Here is a 20,696-nt window from a genome sequence, read left to right on the forward strand (position 1 = left end):
ACAAACACCCAAAGCCACTTAGGGCAGGTTGCATCTGAGCAGATCAAGGGCAGGTGGGGAAGAAGCTACTTTACCCTTCCCTCTCTGATTTTGCACATCAAAATCAGCATCCCCAAATTGGTTTTTGGTGGTGGTGCTAAGGTACAACATTTCTTTCCCCTACTACAGGCAAAAAAGCAGCTTGTGGAGGGTAATTCTGAGCTGAAAACAACAAAACAACAAGATTCTGAAACGCCCCACTGAGAAGTAACATGTAGTTTCTGCTTCAGTCGCTTATCTGCTATTTACTATAAAAATCCATTTTTATGGCCTTCATGCATTGATTTTCTAAAAGAGCAACCTCAACATCGAGCCTAGCATTTTCAGTCAACAATTGTTATATACAGCTTAATCCCACTCTCTGAATAACACTCACACGTTTATTCTGCAAGACTAGAGGAAGGCTAGTACATTATTATTTATTTTATTTATATATTAAATTTGTTAATCGCCCATCTGGCTGGTCACCCAGCCACTCTGGGCAATGTACAGCATATAATAAAACAGTTTAAAGCAATAAAATTCTACAATATAACGTTTTCTAAAATACCCTAACCCACCCCAAATGCCTGCCTGAACAACCACGTTTTTAATGCACGGGGGAAGCTCATTAAAGACGTTACTAATAAATGTAATAAACTTCAGTTTTCTTGATACCTCATGCTGGATGGAGTTCCGAGAAGATAAACTAGCCAGCTGATAGCATTCACATTTGCCAACTTTAGTTAGTAAACTATAGTCCATATTTCAATCTAAAAACAATTTCCCAAAGCAGGTAAAAAACAGCAGCAAAATAAGTATTAGACATAAGAAAAGAGCAGAATAAAACTATTCATCATGGAAATCTTCTGGACACTGAACAGCAAACTTTGCCACTTTGTTGCTCTCCAATATTCAGTCAGAACACTTTGAACACATTAATTAAATTGTGTCATTAACAGTGGAGGTTGGAGGCTCTGATGTCAGCGGGGCAGTGAATCCACTCCAGGTTTCAGTCAGAACCAGCCAGACCTCTGAAGTCGCTATTCAAAGTGCTTTGCTTTGCACCTTGGATAGCTCCTTTAGAGTTCTGACTGGTTCTGACTGAAACCTAGAGTGGATCTATCGCCTCACTGACATCGGAGCCACCAGCCTCCACTGGTCACTAACTATGGCGGGCATCTATGTAAGAATATGGTAGTATAAGGCTTATTACTCGAGATCTACCAGACCGGATTTTGCTCATATTTGTTTTAAACTGTAGCTTGAGCAGTGCTGATGTGCAGAAAATTTTGAAAGGCTTAAAAAGTTCAAAGCTTGAGCTTTAATAGCAATTAATTTCCTCTGCACCAAATGGGCAGGGCAGCCCCACTGCCAGTGGGATAACAGACAGCCCTGCTCAGGCAATTAGAGTAGCATGAGGGTGGGCCCCGGGTGCAGCCACGCAGTTAGGCTGTAGCTGCCAGTGTGTGGGGGGGAAGGAGTGTGGGGGGGCTGCCCCGCATGCACATTTCAGAGGGGGCATTCACTATGCATCAGCCACATTTGCTCATGTGGGGGCAAAAAAGATGGAAAAGAGCAGGACTACCAGTCTAACCCCCACCCCACCCCCTGCATTACTAGTTCCATGCACCCAAGGGAATTTGGGGCTTGTGTTTCTCCAACAGCCGCTCTCCCCAGACCACACAGAAAACCTCTTCTGAAACCAAAAGGACTCTGAAAAGCAGTTGGTGATATGGCATGGGGTGAGTCCTGCTGCTCAAACTCAAAATGCCCACTGGACATACTAAAGTCCTCGAGTGCAACTAAAGTAGCCACTATGCTGCTGTTTCAGCTTAGCTAAATGCATTTAAAAAATCATTGGAAGATGCTTTTTGTGATCTTCAGATTTTTTTTTTTTTTGGCCAGATTTCCTTACATTTGCATGTTTGATTGAAATTACAAATTTTACATACCTGTAAATTCCCTCTACAAGAATAAGAATTTTTTTCCACGCTCTCCGGCTTCGAGGCTGTCCATGTATTACTGCATCTTTCAACAGCTTTTCTAAGCTCTGTATATCTAGTTACAAAAATACAAGAAAATGCTGTGTCAAGTTTTAATTCAAATTAGTCCATCATTGGTCTTTATACCCAGCTTTTCTATAAAATAACCAAGGTGGCTTACAATAAAAAGTATCAGAATTGATTATGTCTGCAATTTACACCGAGCATAGCATGGTTAGGAAGGCAAAACCAAGCATCTATATAAGAGACCACTAGTACAGTAGCTTGTTAAATGTGGATTTAATCTGGTAACAGTGGTTTGGAACTAGTGTCTTCCTTCCAGACTGCAACAAACAAACCCCTAATTCTGATATAGATCCACAGTGCCCCCTAGAGCATCTGGTCAGTTGGGACCTTGCTGGGTAACCTGAATAATTTTATCTAGCCTTATCTCAGTTCTGTGTCCTCCAAAATGCAAATAAAACCTTAATCCCTGTTCTTCTATAGGCTGACTGGTTCCAACCACCTTGGGCTTTTGAGTTGGAAGTAACAGTGGTTAAGATGGTGGGTCCAGCCTTATCTGATTTGCTGGGTAGACGACTGACATCAGAAATGGAGGCTATCGTATTATTGGACAGACCAACATCAGTCTCTGCAAAGAGGCTGGAGGTACTGAGCGGAGACTGCCATAAAAAAGATCCCCTCGGTCCATCTTCAGCTTTCCTATATATCATCTAATTGAAAGCCAGGTGCTCTCTCTCTTTCTCAGACTATCCTCTTTGCAATCAACTTGGCATTTGCTCTAGGACCCAAGACTTTACGCAAGTAGGTAACATGACTAGATAAGCTAGACTGACTTTTTGATTTTTATTTGGAATTCTGTGTATGTGTGTGATTGTTGCCTTCCCTCGCAACAATTTTTCCCCTTGTTTCTCTTTTTTTCCTTAAATGAACTCCTTATTATATTTGGACATTTTGCTGTGTTGTTTTAAAAATTGATTTCTTACTGAATGCTTCCCCAGATGAAAAACCACATGGTTACAAGACTACCACTTGTATTTTAAGATTTTTAAAGGGGTTTTGGGAAGTTTTCTGTTTCTGGGCTTTGGGAAGGAAAGTCCAAAGCATCTTTCTTATCTTTCCTAGGCCTGAGCTGAAGGGAAGTTTCCTTGGCAATAGGGCTCAAACTCCCCAAGCAGCTGGACAGACTATGGTGTGTCAGGAGGTTCCTCCTGAGTGGTGGCATTCTATCAGAAATTCTTTTCCTGGGGAACCCATGTTGACAAAGTGCTCACCAGAAGGAAAAGTTATCCCCCCGTTCCAGTCTCATAATACTGTCACAAAAGGGTTCCAATCAGGCAAAGCGTTTCCACTGACAGAATGGGGGAGGAGGCGACTTTCATCGATTCGCTCCTCCCCTATCATTCTCCCCACAAAAATCTGCTCTAGAGGGTTGGGTGACCTCCAAAACAGTGGAGGGAGAAGCACTGGAATTGGCAAAGATTGCCTCCCCACTTTCTGCTGGCTGAAGGATTTTTAAAAGAACTCTGCTCAGGGTATTTTCCTGCCAGTGCAAAAGTAGCTGGGTCTACCCCAGTATAAACCAGAAGTCTCTTCTACTATAATCTCTCTGTTAGGGAAAATCTGTTTGTTAAGTGTTGTGTGATGTGTTTGATCTTAAACTGGAGAGATCTTCATATCCCTGCTCAGCTAAGAAGCTCACCGGATGGACTTGAACAAGTCATTATTTTTCAGGTTAGCTAACTTTACAGGGTTGCTAAATATAAGGTGGGATGTTATCAAGTATGCTACCCTGAGCACCTGGGAGGATGGCTGGGATGCAGACGTAATAATAATCAGCTTGCATTTGCACTTAAAAGTCAAAGAAACTAACGAAGGACCATGTACTTGTGTGAGGCCTTCACACAGAAGAAAGCCAGAGGTATTTCAGAACCCGTGCCAGCATTCTAGAAAGGATGATGTCATAAGTCCTACTGAGACCTCACAGTCATGCCCATCAATCTACGGGAGGCTAAAAGGGGGAGCTACCCCTCCATGAGGCTAACCCAGTTAGAAAGCTTGCTTGACAGGGATGAATGTGCTTTCAAGGTTACTACAACTTAGTAACCAGCAGTGTCTTAACATCTCTTTGAAGGGTAAGAGTGAATGAAACTCTTAGGGTCCAGACCTTAAGCAACGGTCTTATTAGATGGCCTTTTCTGCAGTGGCCCCACTGTCATGGGTTTTAGAAAATAGCTGACTTTGCTTTATTGGACTTGCTGGGGAGACTATTGAAAAAATGTTAATCCACCTGTTTTAAAACAATGTAAGATGGATTATTATGAAATGTAGATACTAAGCCTGCCTATCTTAAGGGTGCAACACTTACGTAACCACAGTCTAAACTGTACTTATTTTTGTACTAGTATGATTGGTATGAAATCCTTGTAAAAAGATGCTTTATAAAAGTTTTATTATAAATATATAATAAGTACAGAAACACCTAGTGATACAAAATTCTTGAAAAAATGTACTAAATGTAAGTATTAATTCAAGACAAGAAAACAAAGTTTCTAGTAGCCATTCCCAGCAGGATAGGGTGTCATGGATTTTAGGAAATAGCTGACTTTGCTTTATTATACTTGTTGGGAATATTGAAAAAATGCTAATTATTTAATATTATTTAATAACATTGTTTAATAACAATGAAACAATTAAAACTGAGCCCTATGGGACAGTAGATAATATTATTAGCTATGAGGTAATTTCTATACAAAAAGCGTATAAATATGTGCTGATTTTACAATGTGGGAGCTTCTCCTGTGTACCTGTCAGATGAATAGCCTATTTAGCATCGAATAGGGAGCTTGGTACTTAAAATGTGATGTCCCCCTTTAAGCTATTAAGATCGAAGGATCTTTAACAGTGCTCTGTTTAAAAAGAAGACATTTTTTAATGTCAATATATGCAAGTTATATTTTAATGTTATGTTGTAAGCATATTTGTAATAAAAAGAAATGGATCAAAAAGGATTTTCCTGTACTAATTTTTGTTAGTACAAAACCTGGATTGCAACCCGTGAAACAATCCTAGGTGTACACTTTGTTTAGAAATATTTAATCTGCTATTAGGTGGTAAACTAAATGTTCTCAAAGTACTGGAAGTACAGACAGATAGCTCAAAGTCCCATATCCATAACAGGATGCTTCTGTAATGAGTTGGTATCTGGGGTAATCAGACGTCATTATTAAAGACCTTTAGGAAAGCTCTGAAGACCTATTTGTTTCCTTTGGCTTTTTCTTGTGTCATTTTTTTTAAAGCAGCAATTATGTGTGAGAATTTAATATTCTTTGGGTTAGACTGTTTATTATTATTATTATTACTGTTTTTTGATTTTATTAATTTTCTTATGTCTTATTGCTGTATGGGATTTTATTGTTTAAGTCTCCTTGAGGGGTTTTCACCCTTAGAAATATTTTAATTAATTAAATAAGCAAATTAGAGTTTTGCTGGTTTGTAAAGACATTACAAGAGACCTATGAAGGCACACCAGTGTTAAGCCTCCCTCGATTCCTCTGGTGGGGATGGTGGGGGTGAGGTCTGCCCTTTCCACACTGAAAGGATTCTGAGGAGGGAGTAAGACGGCTTTGATGTACATCTTCAGAGTCCAATTCTACTCCTCCTTTGGATCCTTTTCATGATGAAGGCGGTCTCAAGCCAAATGTGCACAACTTCAAAAGCCCAGTTTCCACCTTTTGGTGGCAGAGGGACTCAGCTTCTCTATGTCATTAAAATAATTGGCGGCCGGGGGGGGGGGGGATTTTGGCTGAGGGCATGTGTCCTTCAAGACTAATTTCCCTGCTCTAGGAATCTTTTGGTCAAAGTCAAGTTATATGTTATTAATGGGTCTGTGACCGTACAATAAATGATGAAGATGTTATATGTTGACAATTCTGCTAAGAAGAAAACATGCAAACACTTTGCTAATACTGCCGTAGGTCTGAACCACTAAACATCTTGCAAATAAAATGTAGGATGTTGTTACCTCTTGGTTACAAAAACATTAGGTTGATAACCAATTACAAGTAAATTACAACCTACTGAAGTCAAATATTGGTTTGCATCTTATTGAGCCAACAACTTAAGTCATACTTGTCTGTGCATCACAGTCTAGGAATATCTATGTCATACTTAGAAGGAGTCTTTGAAGGGAGACTTGCATACTAAGTTCCAATAATTTCCTAATAATTAACTAATGAAAAAGTAATTATAATGGACACTTAGCTGGCCAAATCTGATCACTGAGTTAATCACAGTAATTCTTCTCATAAGAAGGTTTACTTAACTGGCTCTGATGCCAGGCTCAACATTACTTAGAGAGTATTGCAGTAGAATAAGAAATAACAGCAGGTTTAGTGGAAAGTAAACTGCTTACATAAATGGAAAACTGCTCAGCTCAAAGTCGGTTTTCTCACATAGCTCTCATCCCTTATTCCCTACCTCTATACACCCCTACAATGATTTATTGCCTCTAGGAAATATAGTATATGGAGGGAGCAATCCTATGTCCCCTGGACAACGTCTGGGGGACATAGGATTGTTTGGTTTCTCGGCTCCAAGGTCGGAAACAGGGCTTTGACCTTGGAGCCCAGAAACCATGCTCCCCGCTCCTCCCCCTCATAGCCAGCGTGGGTCTGGCTACTTCTCTGTGCTTGGAAATGGAGTGCGTAGTTGGAAAAAGGGGGCATTCCTTGGGGTGAGCTGGAGCCTGGGGCCATATGCTGTTTCCTATGGCTGTCCCAGCCTCCTTCCCTCTCCCTCCAAAGTACCACTGCTAGATGGGTGAAACTGCCCATCTAGCAGAAATGCAGGGCGGCTGGAGAGCGGAGGCGAAGATCGCCTCTGTGCTCCAACCGCCCTGCATTGGATACTCAGCAGCCTATGGGTTCAGAGGCTGCTGACTATCTTCATAGGATTGCACTCTAAGACTCCTAGTCCCAATGTTATTGTCCTCTGCCATGCACTGTTTTAAAAAATACCAAATAGATACTATATAAAATATTTTCAACATTACACTGCATTAAAAATATTCAGCTAATTAATTCCTGCATATACTCACAGAGCACTTAAACGTAGTTCCTTTGAAAGGCTCTATGTACTCAGAAAACAAATCCTGCTGTTTGGAACATTTTGATTTACAACAGGGTAAATCATAATCCTAATTATGATGCATGTCAATATGGTTAACTATTAAAAGGATTTTTGATTTGATCCTTTGGAAAGGATTTGATGGTATCAGCTTTTGTGGACAAGAGGCTAAGCTAGCTGTTGAGAAGACGAATAGTGGTGGACTTAGTTTCTGAGGAATGGCAACACATGAAAACATCTAAGATTTTATATAGGCAAGTAGTTAATTACATTTTCCACCCAGCATTGTGGTTTCTGTTGAACTAGCAAGCTATTTTTAGATTTGGTTGAACATTATTTACCAAGATTATCAACTTAGGTTTATCAGACTGTGTGTGAACTCATGATAAGATAATAGTTGGGTGGGAAGAATGACTCAAGGTAAGCAGCACTATCAAATGCTACAATTCATATCTCCAGCACCTGTTCAGTTCTTGCACATAGTGGGCTGGTTCAGATGCAATGCTCAACTACAGCTGAATATTATGCGAATGAGCCTTAGCAAGCCTCAGGCTCTTGGACAAACCATGATTAATCTTAACTATGGTTAGTTGAAACAAGCCAACTTCAAACCATAGTTTATGAAGCTGGCTCGTTTTAACAACTATAGTTATGACTAATGCTGTGATTTAGAGTTTGGATTAACTGTGGTTAATCTGTAACAGCAGAAGCTTCCCATTTCCTCCTTGTGGCCATGCTAGTGGAAGAGATTGGGGGAGGAAGTGCATAAGTCCAAGGCTTACTGTGGCTCATCCCTGTAATGCTAAATCATGGTATAGCATCTCAGCACCTTTTGGGATATGTTTCAGAAAAAGGTTAAGTATCTATTGGGGACTGTATTATCTACTCACAGTACTCTTAGGAATTCTGTAAGGAAGATTCATGTGTTGTAGTGGTTTTAAATCCATAATATATTCTAAAAGGTATAATATACCCAGAGTGTCTTACTGAGATTTGTGTACTCAGTGCACATACAAGTTGCCCCATCTGTGGCTTTTGTGGAGAAAGTTCTCAAACACATGCAACAATGTTTTCTATGAAGATTATGAAGGGGATAAAGGGCCTGTATAGAGTGGCCTTGAATTCTGCAGAATTCAAAGTTACCACTTGAGTTTTTTCCATGTGAACTCTTCACCCCCTTGGAATCTTTTTTTTACTGTTGGCCCTACCTTAACTCTCTCATAAGGACAAAGAGGAATTGAGGACAACCCAGCACTATGGCTATGATAAACTGGATATTAATGCAAATGCCTGGCTCCCAGATGTGGTTCCGATAATGATGTGGTTCTCTGACTATAGGTGTTCTTACTGAAAGGCTTTCAAGTGCTCTTCCTATCCTCATAAAATTTGAAAGGTGCCTCTCACTGGGTTTTAAACTTGCCATTTAGTTTAAACTGCGCCCAAGTTTAAATTATTACACACATGCCCGCCAACTAAAAAGTCAAATATATTTTAGCATATTTCATCCTAGTGAGAAGAAGGTACATTTTAAGTCACTGGGCTTAAGAAGAGTCTAATGAGACAATGGAACAGTTTCTTGGCCAACCAAAAACAAACTAACAACAGTGCATCACTTTTCTCACAAGTGTTAATGAAATGTTAATATACTTACCATGAGGTAGTCGGAATAATTTAGTAGTTCACAGCGTGGACAAGAACTAAATTGCATGGGCATAGCACACTGGAGCTATTCATCATTAGATGAATCACAAGTACTGTTGCAAAGTTAGACTTAGGCAACAATGTAAATATATTTTTTAATTACTTCTATATGAAAAGCTGCATTTTCAACCCTCTTTTATCATCTTGTTTATGGTGCATTACTGCCACAAATGTGGGTATACCGGAAAACTCCTAAACAATGTCAAGCAGGCAGGTAGTTTAGTATGTAATTTCAAATGTGCTTGTAAAGGTTTAACTGAAGACCCAATTTTAGAGGATTTTTGAATTAAGTCTTTTGCACATATTTTCTAATAATGTTAAGAGTAAACTAATTATTCTATAGGAAATCTTCAGGAAACCCTCTTCCAAAAGTGCTGTATAATAGAAATGAGACTCAAGGTTCAATGTGGGTAAGTTGAAGAGTTTTGTTTCATGCAAAACAAGAAGCTTTTTTTTTTTTTAACATGCTAGAAGTACGACAGAAAAATAGTTTCATATGTAAGTGACCGAAAATCCCTCAAGGGCCGTCTCCATGACAATGGAAGGAGAAGGGAGGAGTTGCTTATCCACATTTTTCTAGGAGCCACTTTTGGTCTGGGCAGGGTTTCACACAGGTGTGCATCGCACCATTCCAATTCGCATCACATAACGTACTTCCAGGTAGGGGTTGGAGTGAATGTCACCTGACTGGCAGGGGCTGCTCAACCAATAAGAGATGCTTCCCCCCCTCCTTTCCCCTGAAGGTTGAGATGCATCTGCATTTCAGGAGCAAGCCTCACTGACCACAATGGGAGTTACTTCCAAGTAGACACACATATGCTTGTGCTGGGAAAGGGTGGGGGGAGAACACAGAGATGGGAAACCAGCCTCTTTTCTGTACTACCCCAGTACTGCGCAGGATCTCTATAACAAAGCTGTGAAGTAGTTACTTCCTACGGCAATGAACCAAACAATGGAGAACTGGAGCCTCAAGATCGCGCTTTAGAGCATTTAGGGAATGTGCTTTAAACTGTGCCATTTTAATTGAGGAGGATTCTCTGTAAATTCTGATGTGGGTGTTCAGGGGACAAGCCCCACTGAGAACAATGGTTTGTGCTGGAACGGGAAACACACAGGAAACACCCTGTGACCAGGGTCATGATGAAAGCAGGGGTAGCATGCCGGAGGTAAATGCGGGGGTTGGGGCACACAACAACTATACCACTGAGAACCCCGCTTGAGGAAAAGAACTGGACTGTAAGCAGTCTCACGAAATGCGGTTTTCCCGTGATAACCTCTGGGGTGGCTGCTGGATGGCCATGATGTCATGTATCCCTAACAACCTCAACATGCTGACAGCTTGGAGTAAATTGCTGGTGGAGACACCCCCAAGGATGCACATATCAGTTTCATTTATCTGGAACATTCCTTACTCAAAATGCCCAACATTAATACTCACTGTTGTGTTTAAAGACTCTGATTGTGGCTCCAGAGAGCCTTGCACCAAGAATAAGTGAGGTATGGTTCAGCTCATCACTTAAAATAAGACATCCCTGTGAAAGTACATGATGAATTACAAGGAGTTAGAATAAGCACACCAACCTACATCATTGTACTAATAGGTTACAACATGGGTGGGGAGCCTGTGGGCCTCCAGATGTTGTTGGAACACACCTTCCATCATCCATGAGTCATGACTACTGGCTGGCTCAACATCTGCTGTGATCTAACATCCAACATCTGGAGGGCTGCAGGTTCCCCACCCCTGTATTACAGGAAGAATAATATAATGGAAATATATTATTACATCATTTATGTATTAAAGGTATTTCCAACCCACGGTCCATACTAGGATACCAGGGCAGTAAACAAAACGTGTAAAATACACGACAAAGCCAGCCAGACCAGATTGCTGACAGCCTCTGACCTATGTGGTGTAGGCAATTGTCCATTTTTTACTTTTAGTGTAAAGCAGGGCTGGACAACTTGTGGCCCTCCAGATGTTTTGGCCTAAAGCTCCTATCATCCCTCACCACTGGCTATGATGGTTAAGGCTGATGGGAGCTGTAGGCCAAAATATCTGGAGGGCCAAATGTCCCGTCCCCCCAACCCACTGTAACATTTCTTGACTAAGGATTGTTGTTAGAAGAGTCTGGTAGATTTGGAGGAATTATCCATTTTTGCTATCTAAAACAGGCATTTTACTCAGCAGGAACGAAGGGAAGCTAGTATCACCATCTATGCCTTGGACAACTGAGCAACATTTTGTACAGAGGTAACACTTTAAACTTCTTGCCATTAGGTGACGTGACAGAAACAAAGACAACTTTGGCTCAGCTTTCAGTATATTGTACAACAAATGCTTTACTAAACTTGAATTTAATTTAAAAAGTTGATCTAAGGGTTTTTTTTTTTGTCCTGGCAATTGAAGACCTGAACCTTAAGCTATCTTGTAAGTTGTTTCTTCTCCAAACATCCTTTCTGAAGAAAAACCACTTTAACACAGTTCCAACACCATTTTTGAAGTGAATTTGCAGTTTGAAATCTAGCAAAGCTATTTCCTCATTTGCACACTGAAGGTAAAAAAAATGTGCAAATGAGTACTGCCCTTTACATTGGGCATAAGGGACTCTTGAAATAGTCTTGTGCAGCTTGCATTTCTCCCAATTATCCAATTCTCATCCTAAACACAGACAAGTAAAAAAAAAATCTGCCAAACATTTCATCTGCCACACACAAGGAAACAAGAGTAGATTTTTAAAAATGTAGTCACTAGGACAGTCGGTTGGCTTGAATTACAGGCATTTTAGCCTTCTCATAAGTAGATAGGAAGAATATTACTATCCAATCAATAAGAACATAAAATCCCATCAAACTAAGGATCCCTTTGTCCAACTTCCTGTTTCCAAGAATGACTATCCAGATTCCTCAGGGAAGCAAGTCCCCATCATGCAAAAGTATCCTGCAGTGGGCTTAATTTATAGAAATGCTTATATGTGCACACAAAAGACATGGAATAAGCAAATACCATTGGCATTAGCCACCAGGACTTTTCCTGCTTAGGGCTCAATGAAATCAATTACTATTTGCCTCAGCAGAACTTGGGTTGGAGAAGTTCCTGGGGGATCTACTGGTTTACTTCTTCATTAAAACAAAGCCAAAGGCAAAAGTTAAACAAGTTACTAAATCAACAAGTTTTCACAACACAAATGGCTTTTTAGAGAGATAAAATAAGCAGAGAAATGTTACTCTTAATTTTCACTCACCTTCCCAACTAATGCTGGAATATTCATAGAATTTGTAGCAAACCCCATGCCAAATGCCAGACATGCTTCGACACCAAGGAATTGTGCCACCAGGTTTTCTAACTCCACATGTTTATCAAGGTTGCCTGTTATACACAATTAAAAGTAGTTTTGAAGGTCTCATTGGTATCTCCAAAGGAAAGCTAAGCAGACCATTTGCAAGAAGTAGACACATCCAACAGATTATTTGAGAATAAAAGCTAATTTTATCATGACATACAACATTCACTGGATCATGGAGAAAGCAAGAGAATTCCAGAAAAACGTCTATTTCTGCTTCATTGACTACGCTAAAGCCTTTGATTGTGTGGATCACAACAAACTCTGGCAAATTCTTAAAGAGATGGGAGTACCAGACCACCTTACCTGTCTCCTGAGAAACCTGTATGAGGGTCAAGAAGCAACAGTAAGAACCAGACATGGAACAACCGATTGGTTCCAAATTGGGAAAGGAGTACAAGGCTGTATATTGTCGCCCTGCTTATTTAATTTATATGCAGAGTACATCATGAGAAATGCTGGGTTGGATGAATCACAGGTCGGAATTAAGATTGGCGGGAGAATTATCAACAACCTCAGATAGGTAGACGATACCACCCTAATGGCAGAAAGCTAAGAGGATCTCAAGAGCCTCTTGTTGAGGGTGAAAGTGGAGAGTGCAAAAGCTGGTTTGAAACTCAACATTAAAAAAGCGAAGATCATGGCATCTGGCCCCATCACTTCCTGGCATATTGAAGGGGAAGAAATGGAAGCAGCGACAGATTTTACTTTCTTGCGCTCCAAGATCACCGCAGACGGTGACTGTAGCCATGAAATTAAAAGACGCTTGCTCCTTGGGAGGAAAGCTATGGCACACCTAGACAGGACAGTAGGAAGCAAAGACATCACCTTGCAGACAAAGGTCTGTATAATCAAAGCTATGGTTTTCCCAGTGGTAATGTATGGCTGTGAGAACTGGACTATAAGGAAGGCTGAGCGCCGAAGAATCGATGCTTTCGAACTGTGGTGCTGGAGAAGACTCTTACGAGTGCCCTGGACTGCAAGGAGGTCAAATCAGTCAATCCTAAAGGAAATCAACCCTGACTGCTCATTGGAAGGACAGATACTGAAGCTGAAATATTTTGGCCACCTAATGCGAAGAGAAAAGTCACTGGAAAAGACCATGATGCTGGGAAAGCTTGAAGGCAAAAGGAGAAGGGGACGTCAGAGGATGAGATGGCTAGATAGCATCACCGATGCAATGAATATGAACTTAAGCACACTCCGGGAGAGAGCGGAGGACAGGAAGGCCTGGCGTGCTATGGTCCATGGGGTCACGAAGAGTTGGACACGACTTAACGACTGAACAACAACAACAACAACTTACCATTAACAATTGAAAAGATTCTTTATATTAAAGTATTCAAGTGCTTAAGTCTGAATGCTATGCTTCTGTACTTTGGTAAACTATAAGCTATAATGACACTGAAGCCTGAGATCTGATGAAGGAGATGGAGCAACTTTAATAAAATCAACCAGCAAACATAGTCACCCAGAAGGCAAAAGCCCTATTCAGAAGCAGTGCTCTGTCAGTGGCTCCACCCCAAATCCTGATGTCTATGTTTTGAGCATGGATGCCCAATGAATGTCTGTAAAGAGGTGCCTACATGCAGGTAGCTAAATGTGCTTAAGTGCCCCTTCACAGATTTCTGCACTCAACACATGGACATTGGTAGCAGTGCAGCCGTGTACATGTGGATAGCTTCTCAATACAGATAGCGAGCACTAGGAATATGGTTTGGAGGAAGGGGGAATAATCATTGTATTTATTTATTAAATTTGACACCCCCACAAGTGGCAGATATCTGCGAGGCACTTTACAATCATAGACAACCCCCCAAAATGCAACCACCCCCAAAACAATAACCTTCATGGGAAGGGATTTCCACAGATGTGAGATCAGAGCACACTTTAGAGGAGGCCCTTTCCTGGTAGCCACTTGTCACGCTAATGTGGGCACCCAGAGAAGAGCCTCCAAAGGTGATCTCAGCAACTGGGCAGGAACTGTTTTACTATGCTACACACGTGTAGCACTGTAAGGGACAAAGATGGAGGAGAAATTAGCTGACTGTCTTCAAAGCATGACAAAGTGAGACAGGAAGAAGCAGCCAAAGGACATACCTACACGGGAACTTCCCATACTAAAACTACACTTCAGAAAGTAGTACCTAGAGGCGGTGGGGAGAAGAGGTCCCATGTGCTATAGGGGTCTTGCACAACAAACCTTTAGTAGTTTCATTAAGCTCTAACTGTTAAAGTCTAACTCCAGTCTGAAGACTATAAATAAAAATAATAAATCATTTCATTTATTAAACGCTAGAGCACTCTAAGGCCTCCTGTGAGGCCTTGGCAAGGCATTTTGCGGATAAAATGGATGGGATTAGGCGTGTTATTCTGTGCGCTGTGGATACAGTTAGTGAGTGAGAGGCAGTCTGTGGCAAACTGGTTTTGTGGGATCGGTTCCAGCTTCTTCCTTCTGATGAAGTGGACAAGGTGCTTTCATCTGTAAGGCCGACCACCTGCTTACTTGATCCTTGCCCATCTTGGCTCATTATGGGCTGCAGAGAGAGATTGGGTGAGGGGATCAGGGCGGTGGTGAACGCCTCCCTTGAGTAGGGAGTGATGCCATCAGCCCTCAAGGAGGCAGTGATAAGACCGCTCTTAAAGAAGCCCTCCTTGGATCCCCAAGTTCTGAACAACTTTTGCCCAGTCTCGAATCTGCCATTTTGGGGCAAGGTGATTGAGCGGGTGGTGGCGATGCAGTTGAAGGCACACTTGGAAGAAGCCGATTATCTAGATCCATTTCAGTCGCGCTTCAGGCCTGGGCATGGGACAGAAACGGCCCTGGTCACCTTGCTGGATGATATGAGGAGGGCTGTGGATAGGGGCGAATGCTCCTTCCTTGTTCTCCTCGACCTCTCAGCAGCTTTTGATACTGTTGACCATGGTATCCTCCTGGACTGCCTGGAGGAGTTGGGCATTGGAGACACCGTATTACTTTATTTTTATTTATTTATTATTACATTTATATCCCACCTTTTTTCCCCTTTGAGGAACCCAAGGTGGCGTACATAATCCTCCTCCCCTCCATTTTAGCCTCACAACAACAACCCTGTGAGGTAGGTTGGGCTGAGGGTCTGTGACTGGCCCAAAGTCACCCAGTGAGCTTCCATGGCCGAGTGGGGACTAGAACCCAGATCACCTGGCTCCCAGTCCAACACTCTAGCCACTATACCACACTGGCTCCATTACGGTGGTTCCGGTCCTTTCTCTCCGGCCGGTACCAGAGGGTAGCACTGGGAGAGGAGGCTTCGGACCCATGGCTGCTCACTTGTGGGGTGCCACAGGGTTCCATCCTCTCCCCGATGCTATTTAACATCTATGTGAAGCCACTGGGGGCTATCAGGAGGTTTGGGGTGCTGTGTCATCAATATGTGGATGACACACAGCTCTACCTCTCGTTCAAATCTTCACCAAGGTTGGCTGTAGAATCCCTGTCCAAATGTCTGGAGACGGTGAGTGGCTGGATGGGGAAGAATAAGCTGAAACTGAACCCTGACAAGACCGAGGTACTTTTGGTGGGAGACAAGAGGAAGTTGGGGGATGCTGACCTGGTGTTGAATGGGGTACAGCTACCTTGGAAAGACCAGATCTGCAGCCTGGGGGTCATTTTGGACTCCCAGCTGTCCATGGAGGCTCAGGTGTCAGCTGTGAGCCGGACAGTACTGTTCCAACTCCATCTGATATGGTGGCTGTGCCTCTACCTTCCCAACCATCTGCTCCCATCGGTAGTACATGCCCTGGTCTCCTCTCGTTTAGAATACTGTAATGCACTCTACATGGGGTTACCCTTGAAGACGGTTCGGAAGCTGCAGCTGGTACAGAACGCAGCAGCTCGCCTGATTAAAGGCAGCCACTGGTGTGATCACATCACTCCGGTGCTGAAGGAGTTGCACTGGTTACCAGTTGTTTTCCAGGCCAAATTCAAGGTGTTGGTTTTGACCTTTAAAGCCCTATATGATTCCAGCCCAGCCTATCTCAAGGAGCGCCTCCAGCAACACCAGAAAGGCTGCTCAACAAGATCAGCATCGGATGGCCTTCTCTCTGTCCCATCAGCCAGGACAGCTAGGCTGGTGAGGACAAGGGCCTTCTCTGTGGTGGCCCCCACTCTGTGGAACTCCCTTCCTAGGGAACTCCGCCATGCCCTCTTCAATAAGCTTCCGCCATGCATTATAAACGTGATTGTTCAGGCAGGCATTTGGGGTGGGTTAGGGTATTTTTATAAATATGATGTTTTTAAATGTAGAATGTTATTGTTTAAAATTGTTTTTATTATTGTACATCGCCCAGAATGGCTGGGTGACCAGCCAGATGGGCGATTAATAAATTTAATAAATAAAACAAATTTTTTGAAAAGAGAAAAAGAACTTGTGATTCCATATGCCAGAGTTGGGCAACTTGTGGCCCTCCTGATGTTTTAACCTACAACTCCCATTGGCACTAGCAAGCATATCCAATGGTGAGGGATGATGACTGCTGTAGGCCAAAACATCTGGAGGACCACAAGTTGTCCAGGCTCTTCCATATGGGCTTTACCACACACTTATAGTCCACATTTCAGCCTTTCTGCTATGCAGCGATGTGGGATGAAGAAAGTGCCATGCAAATTATTTACCTATTCATTTAAATACTTATATGCCACCCTCCATTAAAAAAGAAACTCCCAGAGTGGCTTACAGAATTTAAAACAACAAGACAGCAAATGCAATATAGCCCAATATTAAAAGTTCTAAAAAAAAGTATTAGAATCACAACAGAATGAATATCCATACAGAAACAATAAAACCATTAATTAAATTAATACACGCTGAAATGCCTGGGTAAATAAGACGTCTTCACATGGTGTTGGAAAAGCATCAGGTTTGGCACTAGGGAGGAATCTCCACAGCAACGGGTTTAATTTGCTCTCCACTTTGTTGCGGTTTTTACTGGAGTCAAATCTGCTCCATCTGGGGACACACGGGGGTCGAAAACCCGGATTATCCCAAAGCTAGCCTGGGGCTCTCTGCAGCTCACATGCAGTTTACTGAGAATTGTTTGGGTGGCTACTGGGTGGAGTCTCGTCCATGTCATCATTTAGAGAGCCTGTTCCCACCCCTCCTACTCTCACCTTGTTCCGCCCCTTCTGCTGTCAGGGTGGACACTGAGCCCATAGAACCTCAGAGCAGTTCTGATTCTGAGGAGGAATAGTCGTCTGTGGGAGAAGAGTGCGCTCATCCCTCCCAGGCCCTGCAGCTGGCAGAGATTCCTCCTGCCAGCATTCCAGAGATAGATAGCGGTCCTGGAAGTGAAAGAGCGCGGGAGGAGGGCTGGCTGGATGCTTGACGCAGACGCAAAGAGCGACGAGCTATGGAGGGCGCGGAAAGGAGGCGTAGCGCCCGTTTGGCGCGCAAGCAACGGTCGCGTCCAGAGGACCCAAGGGAAAAGGGGAGGGACTCTCCCTAGCCCATAAGTTCAGGGTCTGCAAGCGATTCTCGTTCAAACAGGGACCAACTGTTTCCAACCTGGGGCATAGGTTACTCTGCTGTTCATAGCTTAGTCGCTGGTGATAGAGTTATTAAGTTGTAAAAGGAATAAAGCCTTGAAAAGAATCCTTTGTATGTGTCTGGAGTTGGCTACTGGAGTAGACTGAAAGAGGCCGGCTAGGGCCCCCTGACATCTGCTTTCTCTGGCCAGTGTGTGTGTTAGTGCCCCCACCCTCCCCAACCTATGTCCAACCTTCCCCACCCAATTTTTAAAAAATTATTTTCACTCTAAAACCGCAACAGCAGCAGGACTAAATGTGCAGCAGCGACCCCTCACATTACCACATTAGTGGGGACACTCAATCACTTTAGGTAGCCTGCTTTCAATCTTTAACATCCCCCCTCCCCCTTCTGCGCATGTTTACTCAGAAGTAAGAAATAAATCTCACTCCCTTGCAGTGAAAGGGCTAAAGGCTAACTGTAGTAACTTGCTGAAGTAAATGCAGCGGGTTGGCACACACCACAACAGAAGCACAGACAAGCCAAATTAAGGAAAACAATTGGACTAAAAGTAGTCTTAGAAAAACTGTTTTTTCTGTGAAAATCCCCGGGATGCCTGCAAGATGGCCACGACGTCATGTGCCTTGAATGACCTCGAAATGCAGCAAACTCACAGTAAAATGCTTTTGGAGACACCCCCTAGGTGAGCCTCTCTGAGGAGAACATTCCACATATGGGATGCCACAGCTGAGGAAAGTCCTCTCTCCTGCTTACCCATGTCTGAGGAAGCCCTAAACTTTAGATGATCAAGTGTAGCAGAACATCTCAATTTATTCCTCCTCAATTAAATGAGAAAGATGCTAATTTTCTTACCTTTTTCCTTTAAAAAGGCATTTAAAGAAAATAAGGGTCATGCTGGATCAGACCAATCGTCCATCTAGTCCAGCATTCTGTTCACACAGTGAACAGCCAACCAGCTGCTCACAGGAAACCCACAAGCATGACATGAATGCAACAGCATCCTCCTGCCCATGTTCCCCAGCAACTGGTGTACATAAGTATAGTGCCTCTGATACTGATAGCCTTTTCCACATGATGATGCTGAGGTCTGCACACAATTTCTAATCCCAGATTATAAAGCCTTCTTTTTATTTACTTCTAAGTTGATAATTTTATCTGCCAATTTTCTCAACTTGCAAAAACCAAGATACAGTTGAGCAGCCTAGGGTGCAGCTGCTGGCAGCTCTCATCTCCAACAGTGCTTGTCAATAATAATTGTTTGAATAAAAACCAACAGGCATTTTTTACATTTCATAAATATACCAAGTAGTAGTTATGATTTCCAGTTGAATTCAGAGATCCATGAGCAGGGTTCTGCCCACTGAATGGTCATGCGATGTGGGGAAAGGGAAGAGGCGACTCTCACCTATTCCTACTTTCCACTTCTTCAAAAAACTGTTCTGGAGGATTGTAGAGCCCTCCTGAACAATACGGAAGATGAGGATTCTTCTGCGAGCAGGAGCCTCTGTTGGACTGCAGCTCAGTCCGTTTGCAGGAGGGCTCCCCTGGATCCAAGCCAATGCATTTAATCTTCTTGAAATAGTAGAATAAGTTTATAGTCAAGATTTCCCCCCACAACTTCAATATTTCTTTCTGGCAATTTAACTTTAGCTTCTGATGCCACCTGCTGGATTGGAAATTCTGACATAACCATTGGATTATTGTGTGACAAATTAGCTAACTGAAAACTTCAGGCTGCTCAAATGAACTAACCCAGTGCCATTTCCAGCAATTAGCAAGATCACCTTCATGAAATTATGAACGCATGCTGTCATTGTCATTAGCAAAACCCAGGATGACACTCTCAACATTCCCTAGGAAAAATGCAGCCATATCTTCAGGACAATGGCTCCTGGATCACAACGAGAACCAATTCTTCATTTCAGTTTGCAAAGGCCAAACCAGATTGACAAGGATGTGTAAGACCATCCCTTTTGCTTTGCACATTTCTAATTAGAATGGAATCTCTGTGGGTGGTAGGTGAGGTGTTCAAGCAAAACTATGAGACACCAAGATATTATCACTAGGAGGTTTGTGACAAGACATTCTGGGTGGACTGAAAGGCCCAATTCAGTTTCATCAAATTTCTATTTCTAACTTCAAGGCACAAAGGATAGAACTAAGTAAAGTGTAGGTATTAAAACTTGGTTTGATTCCTAAGGCTTGCTGAGCAGGAATCTGTATGCTTAGGGTAGCATATATAAAACATGTTACATCCTCTAACTTTGCACACTTTAAAAAAAAAAAATCAATGTAATTTACAGTAACAGGACATGTGGTTTAGTGTGATAACTGTGGTATCTTCTCCTTTACCAGCCTTTGAATATCTGGTTGGACTGATGATACTGCCACTCGCAGCTGTCTTTTCTCAGAACATGTGCCCTGGGTGTTGGGAAATTTTCAGCAGTCACACAGTTTGCAGAACTCAAGAATGGCTATGTTGGTGAACCTTGGTTTTAGTTCCCTGTTGGTTGCGCTTCCAGGAGTTCATCTTGGAATTCATTGGATGCATCACCTGCGTCAACATTGAAAGGTGCTGCAAAAATGTCAAAATCTTGTTCCTGTGCTTTTAGGTCTTGGAATTGCAAGACCTGTGCTGTGTTGCGTACCCTGCTGTTGGCTCTAGTTTCTGCTCACAAAGGGTTGGAACCAACCTGTCTGGTCGCTTTCCAGATTCATTTTCCACAATTCTAACTTGGCTCCAAATGCTCATATATTGGAAAGAAATGACGACACTTCTCAGATTCAGCTCTGGAAGTTGCAGCTCTGAAAGATACACAGTAATGTTCAGTTGTGGCATTGCTCTTCCCTTTTCCTCCATGAAGGCTTTCACTTCATTCTTCAGTGTGTAGAAATGCTTCACCACAATTCCTCTGCTCATCCAGTGCGTTTCGCAACAGAAAACCGAATCTCTATACTCTGTTTGAAGGTCTGTC

At 42.5% G+C, this 20,696-nt stretch overlaps 1 protein-coding gene across 7 annotated transcripts in view; it reads right to left on the reverse strand.

Moving 5' to 3' along the window:
* SPTLC3 (serine palmitoyltransferase long chain base subunit 3) overlaps nucleotides 1–20,696 on the reverse strand; it is a 124,360-nt gene that overhangs the window by 27,990 nt on the left and 75,674 nt on the right. For all 7 annotated transcript variants that reach the window (XM_084824655.1, XM_084824701.1, XM_084824683.1 and 4 more), the window contains 3 exons: nucleotides 12,098–12,222; nucleotides 10,291–10,384; nucleotides 1,974–2,079 (listed from right to left, as the gene is read on the reverse strand). In XM_084824655.1, the coding sequence (XP_084680781.1) occupies nucleotides 1,974–2,079; nucleotides 10,291–10,384; nucleotides 12,098–12,222 (325 nt within the window). The remainder of the gene's footprint in view (nucleotides 1–1,973; nucleotides 2,080–10,290; nucleotides 10,385–12,097; nucleotides 12,223–20,696) is intronic.

Source organism: Heloderma suspectum, chromosome 1, assembly GCF_057233095.1.
Source record: "Heloderma suspectum isolate Gila_16-S chromosome 1, 16-S_ref, whole genome shotgun sequence".
NCBI lineage: Eukaryota > Metazoa > Chordata > Lepidosauria > Squamata > Helodermatidae > Heloderma > Heloderma suspectum.